This window comes from Aricia agestis, chromosome 9, assembly GCF_905147365.1.
Source record: "Aricia agestis chromosome 9, ilAriAges1.1, whole genome shotgun sequence".
Classification (NCBI taxonomy): domain Eukaryota; kingdom Metazoa; phylum Arthropoda; class Insecta; order Lepidoptera; family Lycaenidae; genus Aricia; species Aricia agestis.
Genome location: NC_056414.1, coordinates 1,377,534 through 1,395,510, shown reverse-complemented (window position 1 = coordinate 1,395,510; position 17,977 = coordinate 1,377,534). Strand labels below are relative to the sequence as shown.

Genomic DNA, 17,977 nt, shown 5'->3' with positions numbered 1-17,977 from the left:
TTCTTGAAGGTTTGCAAGTCGTATTTTGGTCTATGAAAACTGCTGGCGACGGCCTACGTTAGGTTATACTAAATAGCTAAGTTATTTTTTGTCTTTGCCACAAAGTTTTTCTTAAATAAGATCCAAAAATGTCTGATAAATGTCGCGTTTATGTCGTGTCAGAATTTAACGAATGTCATTTAAACTCAATATTTTCTACTGGGGAGGCTTACGCCAAAAGAAGAAGAAGAAGATCATTTTCTACACATTTGAATGCTTTTCACACGTCTTTATTTTTATTTTTGCTAATCTTTTACAAAAGCATGGATTTTCGCGGCTCGCAGTGTCTTCTAGGCATGCAGTGTGATCATTTTGTCATGATCGCGGCGGACAAGACCAACACACAGAGTATTTTTATATCAGATCAAGGTATGCAATTGATATGATTTGCGCGTAATCTATTCAATTGATTTTGAAGAATTTTGGTATTCAGATACTTTGAGACGCTGGAAAGGACAACGGATACTTTTTGTCCCGGAAAATGTACGGTTCCCGCACAATAAACTTTTATGATTTTCGCCTAAACTATTCAATCGATTTTGATGGATTTTGGTATGAAGATACTTTGAGTCTCGGGAAAGGACAAGGGATACTTTTTGTCCAGGAAAATGTACGGTTCCCTCTTCCCGCACAATAAACTTTTATGATTTTCGCTTAAACTATTCAATCTATTTTGATGAAATGGGCGAAATACTTTAAATGGCAAAACAACATTTGCCGGGACAGCTAGTACATAATATTATACAATATACTTCTATGATTTCTAAACACTATCTTGCTAGTTTTTATGTAGACTGAGCATGATCGTTGAAACCTCCAATAAGCAAACATTAGAATGAGAGCGAGGAGACGACCTTGCAGTACTCCTCTGTAATCGCTAAACATTTTCAGTTGCCTTCGGTATAATCTCAAATATAAAATATCGTCTTCAATCGGTAATGCAACACCACGCTAGAAATTGATTGACGAAACCTGGTTTTGATCAATGGATTAAAACGTGTTTTGATGCTGGACATAATACATTGATAAAAGCTCATACAGGACAAATCCAGTAATAAAACAGATATAATTCCGACTGCACCTACAGTAACAACATGGTAACAACCGACCTAACAAAAATTGGGACTGCCCAAGTCCAGTAACTAGCTCTTGCTACTGTAAATCATCACTTATATGGAAATTTTGACACATTCCAGACTCAGACAAGATCCATGCGTTATCGGACAACTTGATGATGGGAGTGATCGGCGATCAGGGGTCTGTGGCCCAACTGTGCCAGTACATCCGCGGTAACATGGAGCTGTATAGAAAGAGGAACAGCTACGGCTTGGACATGGCTGCCGGTGTGCACTTCATCAGGAGAACCTTGAGCGAATCCCTGCGAAGTCCGGTTGGGTTTGGGACTTTTGCCATTATATTCTTTCAGGGAGAACGTGAGATGGTATTATCTATACGTATGAAATACGAGAAGGGAGCAAAAAATACTCATCCGCATGAGAAAAATGGCCTAACAGAATACCAGCGCAAAATGATGCTTACGTTATTTGATACCTTCTTTAGCCCCTCGGGCCCTCGCATGTTTCCTTTTGACTCTTAAAGGATTGTCAGTCAAGAATATTTTTTAAGAAATCTTCGTCTACGTATATTCAGAGGTGAACAGCTTTTCATTCATTATATCATAACATTTTAGGCTCCAATCCTAGTAAATTCTCTCGTGGGTGGGTTCGACAGGACCGGTCCAAGTCTGTACACGATGGATCTCCTGGCGGCACGCGTGAGGGCCAAGTACGCGGCACAGGGCGTGGCTGGGTACCTCTGCATCAGTATATTGGCGAAGGATCATAAGCCTAGTGAGTTTCTTACATGCCAATCTCTATAAAGACAAATATTTTGACTAAAAAATAAAGAGACATTTGAAGACCACACGGGAAAAACAATGAATGTCACCTTTTTTGTGAAACTGTTTTTACCTTTTAATGCTTCTGTTAGCTTTTTAGGGAAATATTCTATTACAAACATCAGAATTGGGTGAAATGTTGAAATTCTAAATTCCTTTCTGTACTATGGTCGCTGTTGGTGTTCAGAATCCTCTTTTCATGGTAGGTAGAGCTGTTATTGCAAAGCTATACGCTGAAGCTTTCCACAGTAATCGATGGCGATTTTTGGTAACTCATCATTATCAAACATAATTGTTCCTTGATATTTATTTATTTATTTATTAGGCATATCAACAATATAAACACACACATATACATTGATTACATTAATAACTACATTTTAGTGCTTATATCAATTACAGACATGCACAACATTATTTTATAACACATCTATAACCAAATTAAATTAAAGTTAAGTATACAATTAATTCTCAATTTATAAATATTCAAAAAATTAAAGAAGCATTTCATTACACAGTACATAATTTAATTCGATGTCATAAAAGTAATACATAATAAAAATAAAAAAAACGTCAAGAATTATAGGTCTATTGCTGTTATATCTTCTTTCGCGAAAATTTTTGAGGCACTAGTCTGCACTGTCTTGACACGCCACTGTGCTAGTTCAATAGCGGCTCAACAACATGGCTTCCAAAAAAAGAAGTCAGTAATAACGAACCTCGTCTCTTATTTAACTCCGATTTTTGAGGCTGTTAATAATAGAAACGAAGTCGATTCTATTTATACGGACTTTGCCAGTGCTTTTGATCTGGTTGACCACAAAATCATGGCAAAAAAACTTAACGAGCAGTACGGAATAAGCGGTCAATTGCTTCATTGGTTCAAGTCTTATTTGAGTGAGCGTGAGCAAACAGTGGTGGTGAATGGCTCGGATTCTCTTAGGTATTTATCAGTGGTGTTTAGCGAACAACATGAAACTAAATGCTGAATGAAAAGGGGGCAAACGAGCAAACGGGTCGCCTGATGGAAAGCAACTTCCGTCGCCCATGGACACTCGCAGCATCAGAAGAGCTGCAAGTGCGTTGCCGACCTTTTAAGAGGGAATAGGGTAATAGGGGAGGGTAGGGAAGGGAAGGGAATAGTTGAGGGTAGGGAAGGGAATAGGGTAGGGGTTAGGGGATTGGGCCTCCGGTAAACTCACTCACTCGGCGAAACACAGCGCAAGCGCTGTTTCACGCCGGTTTTCTGTGAGAACGTGGTATTTATCCGGTCGAGCCGGCCCATTCGTGCCGAAGCATGGCTCTCCCACGTATAAACACTGACTTTGCCAGAATCGCCTTTTTTTAGTAGATACAGGTACAATTCTAGCTTTTTTCCATTCGTTTGGAAAGACCCCAGACTGTAACGATTTGTTGAATATCATCATGAGAGGAAGAGCCAGCAATCTAGCGCATCTTTTAACAAAGAGAGTTGGAATATTGTCAGGCCCAGCACCCTTGTTTTGGTCTATGACTTTAAGTTTTTTTGCTATCTCGGATTCTAATAGTACTATGCAATGAAGGTTGCAATTGGGTTGCATGCCTATACTTGCATGTGTAGTTACTTGAGGATTGATACAAGGAGGAATGAGGAAGAGCTACTTGAGAATACAGAACTAAAGTGAGATGCAAACAAATTTACAATATTTAAGTTACCTGCCACTGTCGAATTGTTATCACTCATTGCAGGTGGTAAGCCAGGGGAAGATTTCTTATGCTTGATATAACTCCAAAATGCCTTTGGATTCTTTTTTACACTATACTATATATTGATATGCTCGTATTTTTTATTATATTTAATTGTGATTGCCCATGGGCAGAGCGCAAAATATTTTATAATACCTTTGGAGATAAGACACATGTTACTGTCAACCAGTCTACTAGTTTACCTATCACAATCCAAATAGATATCGCCGTCGCCACAAAAATGTTTGCTTCCTGTACCGTTTGCGTCGCAAAAAAGGTTGCTAAATTCCAAATTTTGTGCCTTTTCATGCCTTGTGAACAAGGCATCTGAAATGACTCATCATTCATTCAGTAACTATGTAATCTTGATATCGTCATAATAATTATTTTATCATGTGATATCCACATAATAATGTGACCGTAGTAAGTGGGTATCAAGACTGAATACCTACTGAGGAGTGATGATCATTAGACGCAGGAATATTTGACTATGGTTGCGTTCCAGAAGACGTTAATTTTGACCAAAACGCTCAAAACGTCCCCTTGTGCCGTTCCCTTTGGCGACCGGGGTCGTTTTGATCGCGGCTATGACGTCACTCACGAGTCACGACGTCATCATTTTCGCTCAAAACGACCCTTGACGAACATGGGTCAAAGTGGGCGTTCTAGTTTTTTTTTTAAATTTTAACGTAACTATATCGCGAAAGCCATGTTCGGAAAGTTTTCAGGAGAGAGTAGAGACAAAAAAACTTTATATTATTTCATTACAAATAATGTTTTAATTGAAATATATTAAATAACATTTCATCAAATATTTTGATTGGAAAAGAAATTGTTTTTAATGAAAGGTCAAATGATTTCTTATAAAATATAATACTAATTTTCATATCTCCTGTACCTACCTGTTGACTTGCTCGTACTTAACTTTACGCGGTATTGTTACCGAACGTTTATATTATGTGACAATAGTCAATATTATGCAAAGTATAATCTTTATCTCTATAATATAAAAATGAGTCGCTGAATGTGTTGCTAAGCGCAAAACTCGACAACGGTTGGACCGATTTCGCTAATTCTTTTTTTTTAATATTCCTTGAAGTACGAGGATGGTTCTTAAGGAGAGAAAAATTCTAAAAAAAAATTTTATTTCCTGAAAAAGTCTAAAAACAATACTTTTCTATACTCCCATACAAAAGATTTGTGATAATACTTAAAAGTCAAATATATAAAAATGGATTTTCAATTATGTTAGTAACGCCAAAACTCGAAAACGGCTGAACGGGTTGTGCTAATTTTAGTCTTAAGAGGATACACCAGGGGCTAGAGAAATTAAAAAAAAGTACGTGTAATATCTATAGCTGTCTCCCTTACCTCAAGCCTATACCGCAGAACGCGATAGAGACAACTGCAGAAAATCCAGAAAATCAACGATTCGTTGTCCCCTGATTCCTTCTCCAAAACTTAACCGATTTGAGTACTTTTTTCATTAAAGATTAAAAAAAGGCTTGAGCTGTGTTCCTATGTTTTGATTTTTTTGTATAATCTAGCCAAATCTGTTTCCTGGACGTTTGAACACAGCGGAAAATCTGGCCATTTTTTTGGGTTTTTGAACGTTCATATCTTATTTAATAATTAAATTATGAAAAAAAATAAAACATAGGGACATTGTATTAGTGGCCGTAGATATTCAGGAAAAAAATTATAACTCTACTAGCATTATCCAGGGAGGAAACAGGGGACAACGTTTGTATGGAAAAAAGGGCGGTGTGGACACCTCTTAAGAGGATACACCAGGGGCGAGAGAAATTGAAAATAGGTATTTAAAAATGTATTGCTGTCTCACCAATCTCAAGTCTCCCACCGCAGAGCGCGATAGAGACAACACGATAAAAGTTCTAATAAAAGAACAGAAAATCTTCGATTCGTTGTCCGCTGATTCCTTCTCCAAAACTTAACCGATTTAAGTACTCTTTTCATTGAGAATTAAAGGAAGGCTTGAGCTGTGTTCCTATGTTTTATTTTTTTGTATATTTTAGCCAGTTTTCTTTTCTGTGTGTTTGAACACAGAGGAAAATCTGGCCTTTTTTTTGGGTTTTTGGACGTTCTCATCTTTTTTAATAATAAAATTATGAAAAAAAAGAAACATAGGGACATGCTAATAGTGGCCATAAATATTCAGGAAAAAAATCATAACTCTACCGGCATTATTCAGGGAGGAAACAGGGGACAACGTTTGTATGGAAAAACGGCGGTGTGGAATCCTCTTAAAATATTCGTAGAAGTCCAGGAAAGGTTTTAAAGTGACACGAAGTTCACCGGGACAGCTAGTATAATAATATTATGTGGTTTTGTTATGTATTAATAAAAGTTTAAATACTATTTACTATATTAAAATACGATTACGTAACTAAAAAAATATAATACTAAAAACGAAACAAATATAATACCTAGTATTTTGTAATAAATGTAACTATAAACAATTATTACTTTTATTTACGACTTCAAGAAAAGGATCGTAATATCCATGTTCTTTTTTTAAACTTTTCTCAAAACGCTCAAAACGATCCATAATCCTTTCCACTTGGGTTTGTATCTCTGACGCTCACATGCTAGTGGAACGGGAAATATATTTGTCATATTTGTCTACTAAATCTACATCTTAAAAGTCCGGGTGCCATTGCAATTCTGTGTGTGATCCTTATAGAGGAACCTAGGTAATTACTATCTTAATTAAGCTGAATAATAATTAATAACTCAAATTATATAGTAAATTTTTTCGTATGGGGAATGATCTTGGTATTGCGTTTGTATGAGAACTGCGATGGCACCCGGACTCTTAACCAATCTATAAAATATCTTAACCGCTGGATCAATTAATGTTATTGGTATGAACATACGTTCATTCCCGGAAGGCCACAATATAGCTTATATAGCATACATTTTTCGTGGAAATCAGTACGGTTCCCGCGCGATAAACGTATTGATATTAAAAGAAGTTGCGGACAACAGCTATTATAGTCTATAGTGATTCTACCGTTCATCTTCCAGACTTATCCATCTACCGGGCGCATCTGGTGATCCAATCCTGCGTCCGTGAGATCCACAAGCGCTATATCCTCAACCTGCCGGCTTTTGGCGTGAAGGCCATCACCAGGAGAGGCGTCATGGTGCTCCCTGATATCACGGCTGCTACCCTCGCCTAGTGATCGCTACATACGGCGTGAGTTTGCAGAGTCGCTTATGCAAGTGTCAAAATGACCAATGACCTGAATTTGCGAATGTGAGCACCGGCCACCGCGTAAGTGTTTGGTAACTTGGGAGCTTAGACTATTGCAGTGACTCAGTATTAGCGTAGCGCGAAGTCATATAATTTGTGAGAAATGTTCGTAGTTCGTACAAAAAGAACACTTTTATATTTTTTATAATGGTGCCTCAGCTGTTGTTCTAATCTTATTTAATAAATTTTAAAACAACCGATATTTTTTAATTTGCCCACGGAAAGCTTACCGCAACAAAATAAGCGCAAAAGAAAATCAAGTGCCACTTTTCATGTTTTCAAAATCAGGCCAAGTCGTACCCCGTGGTCTATATAAGTCTATGATCTATCTATATTGTAGTCTATTCTATATTTCTACTATATCAAAATCTACTCAATAGTTTTAGTTTTATATGTATATGTATAACAGACAATATTTTCTTCTTCAAATCCTCAAAAACTGAAATCGAAGATTCTATTTGCAGGTTTTTATTTCATTTGTTTTCTCAACTGTTTTTTTTTTTGTGTCTTACTTTTGACGTGAATTTTATGGGCAATAATTAGCTTTATTGTTACTATGACTTTATTATATTTTACAAATTAATTATAATATTATAAATGATGTCATTTTAGTTAAATTTACGGCTGGAGTTACATAAAAAATTTCAATTCTAGTGCAAATTATTATGGGACAGAAGAATAATTATTAAAATATTTTAAGCAATACTTAGATTAATATTAATATCTATTTTCGAATAGTTACGTAAATTGCGTAATAACTTTTATTATTTATCTATTATAATTATAATAATATGTACTTAACTGGTTACTGGACATTATGTGTAGCATTTTTATGGAAATTTTTGCGAAAGGTAAGTTTCGAATAAAATTCAATGAGTTTTGCGTTTCTGCTCGTGACTGAGGCGAACGACGTAGAACTTAAGGTGATAAAAAGAGAAAAACGAATTTTAGTTAGTAGGTATACTTACTGGATTTTTACTACATAAAAATATTATGCAATTTTTAACCAACTTAAAAAGAGGATATTTGAACCTAAGTCCTCTTGGTTATATCCTCTGAGCCCTAAAATGAGATGATAAACAAGAGGGTTACCAGCCTATGAGGAGCGCTTGAATAAACTGTAATATACCTTACATTATTAATTATTGCGTGTCAACGTATAATTTGTCACTAGCTGTTGTTTGAAACATAAAAGTTAATATACCTAGCGGAATAGAGCAACAATCTCGAGCTGTCAAACGTAACCAAAATTGGTTTTCATCTGTGTAAAAAATTAATATGCGTACGTATACACTTACACAAGCATGATTGAACATGAATTCTATGAGATTAAATTGTCAACGTGCGGCACGTGCCGACTGGACGTCAAGAAAAGAGTGCTGCTGTCATGTATCACAAGTCTCTTTTTAACACGCAGTGTTACTGATAGTGACATCTCTCTTGCTCAGGCCTTTGTTTCTCTATTCCGCTAGGTATATTAACTTAATGGTTTGTAACCACATGTTCATTGATTACAAGTCTTTATAGATTATGACGGTCTGACGGACCGATAGGTTTATATTATTATAAACGTGTAAAAGGCATCAAATTATGCATGACATAGACATTAGGTTCACAATAATAGTTATGGGCTATCTATCATTGCCCAACGTTATGGAATGTGACATGGATTTTTTTGGATTAAATAGACTAAATAATGAATAGTACCGTACCTACTTTACTATGAAGTAACTTTTATTACGAAAGTAGAAGAACTATGAGGCCTGTTTGCTCACAGATTAAAAGAAGTAATTATCTCTTATCTTATCTATAACTATCTAGGATGAACCGTGCCGTCTCGCACATTTGCATGAGTTGGAAAGAGATAAAAGTTATCTACTTTCGTCAACGTGTCTTTCTCGAAGTTGTAACTACAGTTTGTTGAAATACACACCCTAAGGGAGAAGCCACACGGGTGCGGTGCGGCGGCGGCGCGGCGGCGGAGCGTTGCTGCTGCGGCGTCCTGCATATAAAAATCAATGATATGCCACACGGTGCGATGCGGTGCCGCACCGCACCGTGTAGCTTCTCCCTAGAGCCTAAGGCCTAAAGTATTATTACTATCATGTTTACACTCTGTATAATATAATTTTGGACTTTTTTCACTATTAATACTTACCTTAATTTAAGTATATCAATTTTTAGCAAAATAGACGACCGGTATCGACAAATTCGTCATTAGGCGTTTAATTAAAATATTGAACATGAATTTTCACCAAGAACTGTTGTTAGCCTTTTTTTTCCTAATTATAATGTTTTAACTTTTTAGTAAGTACTAATAAGTTAAAACAACTTTAGTTGAACAAATGTAACACCCGAAACGATGGAATAGGGTCATTCTAAGCTATGTTTCAGTAACCCGTAAAAAGTGTAGTAGGAAAAGTCAACAAGGTTTTTCCAAGGCGTGTCGAAGGTAAATTAAAAAATACATTTTTTATCATTTTTCCTTAATCCGAAATAAATTTATTTTTATTCCGATTCTATCTGTGGCATTGACATTATTGGCTCTTGAACCGATTTTGATGTAGTTTTCTTAGTTGTAAATTCTAATTAACAATATTATTAGCAAGGAGGTTATTATAATATCCCTCTTACTAACAAGATCTTTTATTAGTAATAAATAATAATAACTCCCAAGCAAATTATGATGACCCTATGTAGTCACCGTGGGAGAGCCTTACTTCGGCACGAATGGGCCGACTCGACCGGAGAAATAAGTATCACGGAGCTAATAGCAACGGGCACAGAACATTCAACACAAAACAACAACTCGCAGAAAACCGGCGTGAAACAGCGTTTGCGCTGTGTTTCGACGAGTGAGTGAGTTTACCGGAGGCCCAATCCCCTACCCTAGTCCCTTCCCTACCCTCCCCCATTCCCTTCCCTCCCCTTCCTATCCCTACCCTTCCCTATTACCATATTCCCTCTTAAAAGGCCGGCAACGCACCTGCAGCTCTTCTGATGCTGCGAGTGTCCATGGGCGACGGAAGTTGCTTTCCATCAGGTGACCCGTTTGCTCGTTTGCTCCCTTATTTCATAAAAAAAAACAGAACATTTTCCTAAAATCTGTGTAAATTAAAGTAATAAGTAATATTTTATGTTGCTCCACCAATCACTATTTTACACTTATCGTAAACTATGGTTAATGCTTATAAAACTCATGGTTTTCCTTTCAGTTACACTAAGTTATTATCTTTTTGTTTACTAGCTATTGTGAGTTAAGACTGTTATTACTCAAAATGATCTTCAGAGTTCAGATATTATAGTCATGATGTATGAGCTGGCCTTGAGTTTCAGATCATTATGTTAAATTCTTTTCTTTAAGGATATTTTAAATGAATATCTTTTTTTTTATTAAATAAGCGGGCAAACGAGCAAACGGTACATCACCTGATGATAAGCAGCTTCCGTCGCGCGTCGCCCATGGACACTCGCAACATCAGAAGAGCTGCGGGCGCGTTGCCGGCCTTTTAAGAAGGAATGCGCTCCCTTCTTGAAGGTTTGCAGGTCGTATCATCGTCTTCGACAAATTCGAAAACTTCGATATAAAAATTGAAATTTTGATCGTCTCACTAAGTATTCGTCACTCGACAACGCCTGAACCGATATGGCTAATTTTAGTCATGAAATATTCATGGAAGTCCAGAGGTTTAATTAGGAAGGAAAGTGATAAGAAGTTCACCGGGTCATCTAGTTATATACTAAGTGTTGCCCGCAACTTCGTTCGAGCTGAAAATCGTTTATCGCCCGAGAGATGCTTTTTCCGTGATAAAAACTATCCTACATCCTTTCCCAACACTCAACGTATCATAACAGTATCGATTTTGATATCTATATGGATTTGATACATAACTTCACCAGGTTCTTACAGATGGTTCATGGATACCTAGGTATAGCTTATAGCAATTTTTTTTTTGCTTTTTGAGTAAACGCGTATACAAACGGACACGAATTCTCAATGCATTCAAAATAATGTAAACGATTTACGTGCACATTTTGTCAACAAAGTACAAACAAACAAAACACAAGAATAACTTAAATACCTGCCAAAAGCAATTTAAGGAAGGAATTACATAACAAATGAGTCCTGCCTACAAAGTGTTCTGAAAAGGCAAAACCTGTAATGTTAGACTACCAACTTAACTACTACACTTTAGTTATTAATTTTAAGATTTATAATATACTTAAGATATTTACTTTACCTACCTTAAACACAGTCACAATCACCAAACACCACAATATTATGTAGTTCTATGTAACAATAATTAGTATTGAGACGCGAGCGCTCCGGACGCGGCGCGGGCGCATACTTGAAGCCTTCTCGTTATCACACGGTGAGCATCATGTAAGAAAATGGGGGGACAGTTTTCCATGTTGTAAGATTTTGTATTGTATATTAGCGTGGGTGGCTTTATGTTTTGAAAGCAACACAGCAATATGGCAAATAAGTAATGCCTGGTTTCCGATGCTTTTTTAAACGTAGCTTTTGGAAAGTTTGATATTAAATTGGAACTAAATCTCGATTAGGTACACTACTTATTACAATTTACACTACGACGCGGCGCGGCACCTCAAAACATAAGAAGATTACAGCACCTTCTTCTTTATCTGCAAACCGTCATACGTGAGGAAAGATACGAACGTTTGACACAATGACGCTTTTCATTGAATGAAAAATTTAACCTGTGTAAAACGGCAACTTTGTCGACAACGACAACATTAACTCCCAAGTTGCTTCTACCATTTCGTTATATTTGAAATTTAGTAAGTGCTCTATGTTCGCTGACGACCTTAAAATATACCGAGTAATCAAATCAATTGAGGATAGTGTCCTTCTTCAAACAGATCTTAACGCTCTCCAGAAATGGTGTAATGAAAATAGAATGTGCCTCAATGTTCTAAAATGCGCCCACATAAAATTCTCACGCAAAAAAAATATAATTCAATCCCGTTATTTCATCCAGGGCCAGCTGCTTCAGGAAGTATCAGTAATTAAGGATCTAGGCGTTATTCTTGATAAAAAATTATCCTTTGCTGAACACCTAAACCAGATACTAGCAAAATCATGGATGCTATTGGGTTTTATTAAACGTAACACCGCTGAATTCAAAAATGTAGATAGCATTATCGCAATCTTTAACGCTCTAGCACGCAGTACTCTGGAATACGCATCACCGGTCTGGAACCCTCACTATAAAATTCATATCGAAAGGATAGAGAGCGTTCAAAAAGCCTTCACACGCTACCTCTCCTACAAAGATAAGTCTTGTCCCTACAGAGCTAACTACCAAAGACGCCTGAAACACTTTAACATCCACTCTCTCGAGCAACGTAGGCTAGTAGCTGATCTCTGCACTCTTCACAAAATAATTAATCGCACCCTAGACTGTTCGAATATATTAGGTCTTGTCAACATACACGTACCCCGTTGTCTTCCTAGGCGACCTCACAAAACATTCACACCAATCCCCGTAAGAACCAACCTAGGTAAATACTCTACAATTAACAGACTCACATGCTCCTATAACAAACTCGCCGACCATGATATTGACATTTTCTATGATTCCCTTGCAAATTTAAAAAAAAAACTATTTGACATTGATATGAATTGTATATTTTGAGTTTTGTGATTATTAATAATTATTTGTACATATGTTTAAGTTAAATGTAGTTTTTCATCTAGTTGTAAAGTTTAGTAATAATGTTAAACGTACGTTGTCCTCTAATAATTGTAACGCTTGACTATCCCAATTATGTATTTAACTTAATTTGATTTAATTTAATTTGATTTCATTGACTTAATTTAATTTTAATTTAATTTAATTTGATTTGATTTAAATTATTTGCTATCATGTTAAAACTCATTTTTATCCTATGACTTTTTATTAGAATTATTAACTTTTATCATTGACCAATTGTTATTATCTTTATATAAACTGATTGTAAAATAATCGTATTAATAGGGTTAATTTTTTAAGCATGAATTTACTCTTAAGTTTTTAATTTTCTTTTATCTTAAATACGGAGAATCTTTGCTCAAGCTGTATATACCTGTAATAGACTATTGCGTTAGATCTTATCATAGCTGTAGTAGATTTTAATTATGAATGTTGCCGCAATGTGTTGTTGGTATATCTGTAATAAATAAATAAATAAATAAATAAATAAATACCATAAAACTCGACATGGTCACCCTAGTTAGCATATTATGCATGAATTGTATCTCTGAAAGTGTTGAAAGATTGCCGACTCACAAACGCTTGCCCACAGCCCACACTCGTGACTTCCCAACTATTATGTTTTATAGTATGATAACAAAGTCAGAACTAAGTGTATGTGTATGACACAATACAACACGAAATATGAGCATCGTAACTATAAACAAGAGATATTATCACACAGATAATATTGTGATCTCGTTCAAACTAATTTTCGTTGGTAGTTTAAATTTTATAGCAATTCATATATTTTTTTAGACTTATCATGCCCCTACTTTAGAAGTTAGGGGGGGGTGATACACATTTTACCACTTTGACAGAGCCTCTCTCGCTAACTATTCAGGTTAGAAAAAAATGATATTAAAAACCTCAACATGATTTTTGAAGACCTATCCATAGATACCCCACACACACATAGGCTAGATTTTTTGCCATTTGGCTACGGAACCATAAAATTATTTTCTGAGAATTTTGAAATGGCTTTGATCTTGATGACATTCGATTATAAATTGTAATAATTATTGTTATTTTATGTTGATGACAAAGGTATTTCGACCATTGAGACTAATATTATTAATTAATTATTAGAGTGTCATAAAATAAAAGAATGTGTTGAAAAATAAAACGCCCTGTCATTTTGTCCGTATTTCCCCTAGTCGTATAAACACTCGAAAAGTAACGTTTTTTCGAGCAGAACGTCCTGTACGATAATAATATTTTATTTAACATAAAAATAATAAAATATGTTAAACACTTAGCTCAAACTAGCTTACTGACAGCTAACTATAATTTACCTACCTTAAAAATTAAATATTTTTTTTAGAAAAAATTTAATGGCTCGTTGTAATAATGTGCTAAAAGTAATATCTTTAATTTTATGACTCGGTTCAATTACTTATGTAATATTTAAAAAATAATTTCCTTCCGATATTATATTTTATAGTATAATAGCAATTAATCTGTTACCTGTTGCTATTTAATTTTCCTAGGCGTTTAAAAATAGACTAACTCACGCATATTTTACAAGCTGTATAATAATTCTCTATAAAAGTAATTTTCCTGACTCCAAATAAATTTAAACAAATTGTGAAAGATTTCAACTGTTTGCTTAAAGATATTTTAAAATATATTATTCAGAGCATTCGTAGGTACTTACATAGATTAAGACGTGGTTATTCAGCTTCTAGTTTTAATTCTGCTAATAACAGAGGGGACGATACCGGTTAGAGAATGTCTGAATTGTCAATTACACTAAATAATAATAATAATGCAAATGACCATTAAATAAAGTTAAAGTAGATAGAGTACATCATATTTTATAATTAGATAAAAGATTTAAGAAAAGAAAACTTTAACATATCGTCATCTTAGTAGATACTAGATACAGTATGTACTTAAATACATTTTCTTACATTATAATGTAAGAAAATGTATTTAAGTAAACGTAAATAAGTTTATTAAGTAATAACTTTTTCTTTAATTATCATACAAAGAATCATTAGAGACCTACAAACTTTTAACCTGAATAGAAACAATTTCAACCACTAGATAAGCTCGTTTATCATTAAACTAAATAATTTACATTATTATCATCTTCGTTAGTAAACCATAAGCAGGAAAATCGGCGCATGCGTACACATACCATTCCACAGTCAAGTGTCTCGATACGAAGTCGCGTCCATAACCTCAAAATATTTTGTTTATATTTATAAATAACAATAAACATCTGATAAAGTGTGAAACAGTGAATAAATGGAATAATTTGTGAAGTGTTGTGATAAAATTTAATGTGAGCTTCGTAATGATTTGGTTTCGTTGAATCGGCTCTTGGATTGAAATTGTTTCTATTGATGCATTCGATTGCAATCACTGTGCAACTAGTCTTCATCTATGGGCTTATTTACGAGGTATTGTTGTGTCGGTCGCGGTATTTGGTTATGTATTCATAAGATTTAGTACTATTACTGTTACTATGTACTAAAATCGGCATGTAACGTGTCATAGGAGTTAATTTTCCATCTCTTTCTGGCTTTAACACCCTTCTCTTTATTATTTTTAGCATTCGGTGTAAATTCGTTTCTTGTAAAGTTATATTCATTGTAGTTTTACGAGTAGAGTTTTAATTCACTCGATATTCCTATTCGATGACTGTAATCTGTCCCAGTTATTTTAATTAATTAAACAACACTCTTTCATTACTTAATCCATTTTAAATGTTATTATAAAATATGTGAAAGTGTGTCTGTCTGTCTCTGTCTCTCAGTTACCTCTTCACGCCCATACCGCTGAACGGATTTTGCTGAAATTTGGTATGGAGATACTTTGAGTCTCGGGAAAGGACATTCCCATGTGATGAACTAATGTTGGTGCAACGGAGTCGCGGGCGTCATCTAGCTGTTATCACTCATCAATAATGTCTTCATTCTCTTCATATTGAGGTAATACACGCGCCCGTTGTTCATTTACTTGGTGGTACCGGTTTATATGTCAAAAACTTTTCAATCTCTTGTTTTATACATAACAAGGTTAAGGCCGTAAAACTTCCTGAGCTATTCCGAAAGCTGTGTCCAAGTTATGCTAGTGATGATGATGCCAAGTGATGATGTGATGAATTGACAATGTATCGAGCGGCTTCCGTGTACTCGCGGTCAGGGGTCGCAGCCTTCACCTTCATATCAAAACAAATCGATACACTTTTATTAGGAAATACAAAATTACTTTCCAACTACTTACATTATTATTATGAAACTATAGTGAGTAATGAATAAGTACTATATTTAAAATTTAATGAAATCATGAAATCCGAAGTTACAGGAATGTACATAAGTACTACATGCGGCCCGCAAATCCGTTGCATCAAAATTTGTTAATCGCGCGGGAACCGTACATTTCCCGGGGCTCAAAGCATCATATTTATAATATTATTATGGTTGTCCTAAAATTTTTCGCCTCATTGTACACTCAGACCCTGTTTTCTAATCTTGACTGAATAGAATAGGTTGCTCTTGACTTAACAGTATTGTTATAATAGCCAAGATTTTAAAAACAATGTTAGTACTCATAAAGAACCTTATTCAGACTTGCTATTATTTCTGGTCGTCTTTCGGTAGAGGTTAACCTACCTACTTGAGGACTCTATCAGTGAACTTGAAAGTTGAACTAAAGTAACCACAAACAAAAGCTTAGATATTTCGTGGAGAACCTATGGTATTATCATTTTGCGATTCCTTGTATTCGTCTCAAGTCTAAGGTCTAGACTCTAGAGATTTATATATTTATTATTTGGAAATACGTATACTTCATGCAGTATGTGAAGACTGGAAACTGGACCTATTTCATGTCCTTTCTTTCGCATACTTACCAAAATGAAAATGTTCATTCCAACGACCCAGTAAATACTTCTACTTATTTTTTTATTTTATTAAAATTTTGGATACATTATTTAACTCTTTTCGATCTTAGCTATTATTCCTCGTAATATTATCAAATACATTCAAACTAATCAATTGGCTACACATTGGCTAGTCCACGTGTTGTTTATCTATTACAGCTACTTTGTGTACAGTGTCACTCTCTATCACTCTCTATCACTCTCTATCAGTCAAACATGCAGTGTTGTCGCGATTTTCAAGAAGATCACTTGCTTTAAATAACGTTTGAAGGACTACGATCATTCTGATACGATTTAAGATTTCGATCGATTTATCTTTATTTCATTTGAAATTATTGATCATTCATCAATAATTATAGCTTTGTTAGCAACAAAGCAGTAAGGAAAAGAGTGTTTTTTTTAATGATATTTATTTTTGCTCAATCCTTGGTGATGTAAGTGATTAAGGAAATTCTTACTCAGTGGTTATCAGTCAATAATTCTTGTTACTTTATCAGGCGATGCCAGGGAGCCTAATCCTTAATTTATGACAAATAAGGAAGAAAGCCATCATATCTAAAGAGTGAATCGTAATGACTGTACCAATGACATGAAATAATTTAGTGACAAAAGACTGATCAGTGCAAAATGTCGTATACGAATACTGCTTGTTCGGACTTGGACACAAAGTTTACATCATTAGAGACGAATGTCCTAAACTTGGATGCGTCGAAAAATGGCCTAGCGTTTGAAACGAAAAGTGACTTGGAGAGCCAAGGATATACAGTGTTTAAGTCGAGATGGCTCATTTTAGCTCTTTTCGTGTTGTTCTCCGCGTCAAACGCGATGCAGTGGATCCAGTACACGATCATCTCGGATGTGGTGGTTAAGTACTATGGTGTGAGCAGTGGGCTGGTGTCGTGGACGTCCATGGTGTACATGGTGACGTACGTGCCCCTCATCTTCCCCGGCAGCTGGCTACTGGATAAAACGGTAAGCTCTCTTCTAATTTATTTTGTAGTAACTACTTAACTGCCGTACTCAGAGACATTTAATTATGATTAACGTTCAATTTAATGAAGCGTTTGACAGATAATGTATGGGGCTTATGTCAAAATTTCCATTTAATTACATTTAAGTAATTAATGTTGGTCTCTGTGTGCGGCGGTTAGACTACTACTTACAGATTACAACCGACAACGTACTTATACTCAACAAGTCTGCATATATTATAGGCCTATGGCACGTACCTAGTAATTACTTATTAGTATAGTGCTATAGGAACTATGAACTTTTCTGTGATAAAAGTTGCTGTTATATTATTGTTTTATTGAGAGCTAATAGCAGCTATCCGTTCATCAGTCATCTACTCTCGTCCCCTGGATACAAACTTTATTACAAAGGTAACTCGT

At 35.3% G+C, this 17,977-nt stretch overlaps 2 protein-coding genes across 3 annotated transcripts in view; both read left to right on the top strand.

Annotated features, from left to right (window-relative positions):
- Positions 1-241: 241 nt before the first annotated feature.
- LOC121730116 (proteasome subunit beta type-2-like) lies at positions 242-7,031 on the top strand. Its single transcript, XM_042118980.1, has 4 exons — positions 242-408; positions 1,236-1,429; positions 1,730-1,889; positions 6,710-7,031. The coding sequence occupies exons 1-4, from the start codon at positions 303-305 to the stop codon at positions 6,862-6,864; spliced, it is 615 nt and encodes a 204-aa protein (XP_041974914.1). The 5' UTR covers positions 242-302; the 3' UTR covers positions 6,865-7,031.
- A 7,823-nt stretch (positions 7,032-14,854) lies between these two features.
- The window catches only part of LOC121730340 (uncharacterized MFS-type transporter C09D4.1), a 62,076-nt gene continuing 58,953 nt past the window's right edge, over positions 14,855-17,977 (top strand). The window contains exons 1-2 of one of the 2 annotated variants that reach the window (XM_042119346.1): positions 14,855-14,984; positions 17,084-17,558. In XM_042119346.1, coding sequence (XP_041975280.1) covers positions 17,214-17,558 — 345 coding nt within the window. In that variant the 5' untranslated portion in view covers positions 14,855-14,984; positions 17,084-17,213. Of the gene's footprint in view, positions 15,103-17,083; positions 17,559-17,977 lie in introns of both variants that reach the window. The other variant, XM_042119345.1, reaches the window with a different exon arrangement.

Excerpts from the sequence above, each read along its gene's own strand:
- LOC121730116 (XM_042118980.1), top strand. The coding sequence starts at position 303 with ATGGATTTTCGCGGCTCGCAGTGTCTTCTAGGCATGCAGTGTGATCAT. Across the intron at positions 1,430-1,729 it reads GCGAATCCCTGCGAAGTCCG|GCTCCAATCCTAGTAAATTC; the intron begins GTTGGGTTTGGG and ends ATAACATTTTAG. Across the intron at positions 1,890-6,709 it reads GGCGAAGGATCATAAGCCTA|ACTTATCCATCTACCGGGCG; the intron begins GTGAGTTTCTTA and ends TTCATCTTCCAG.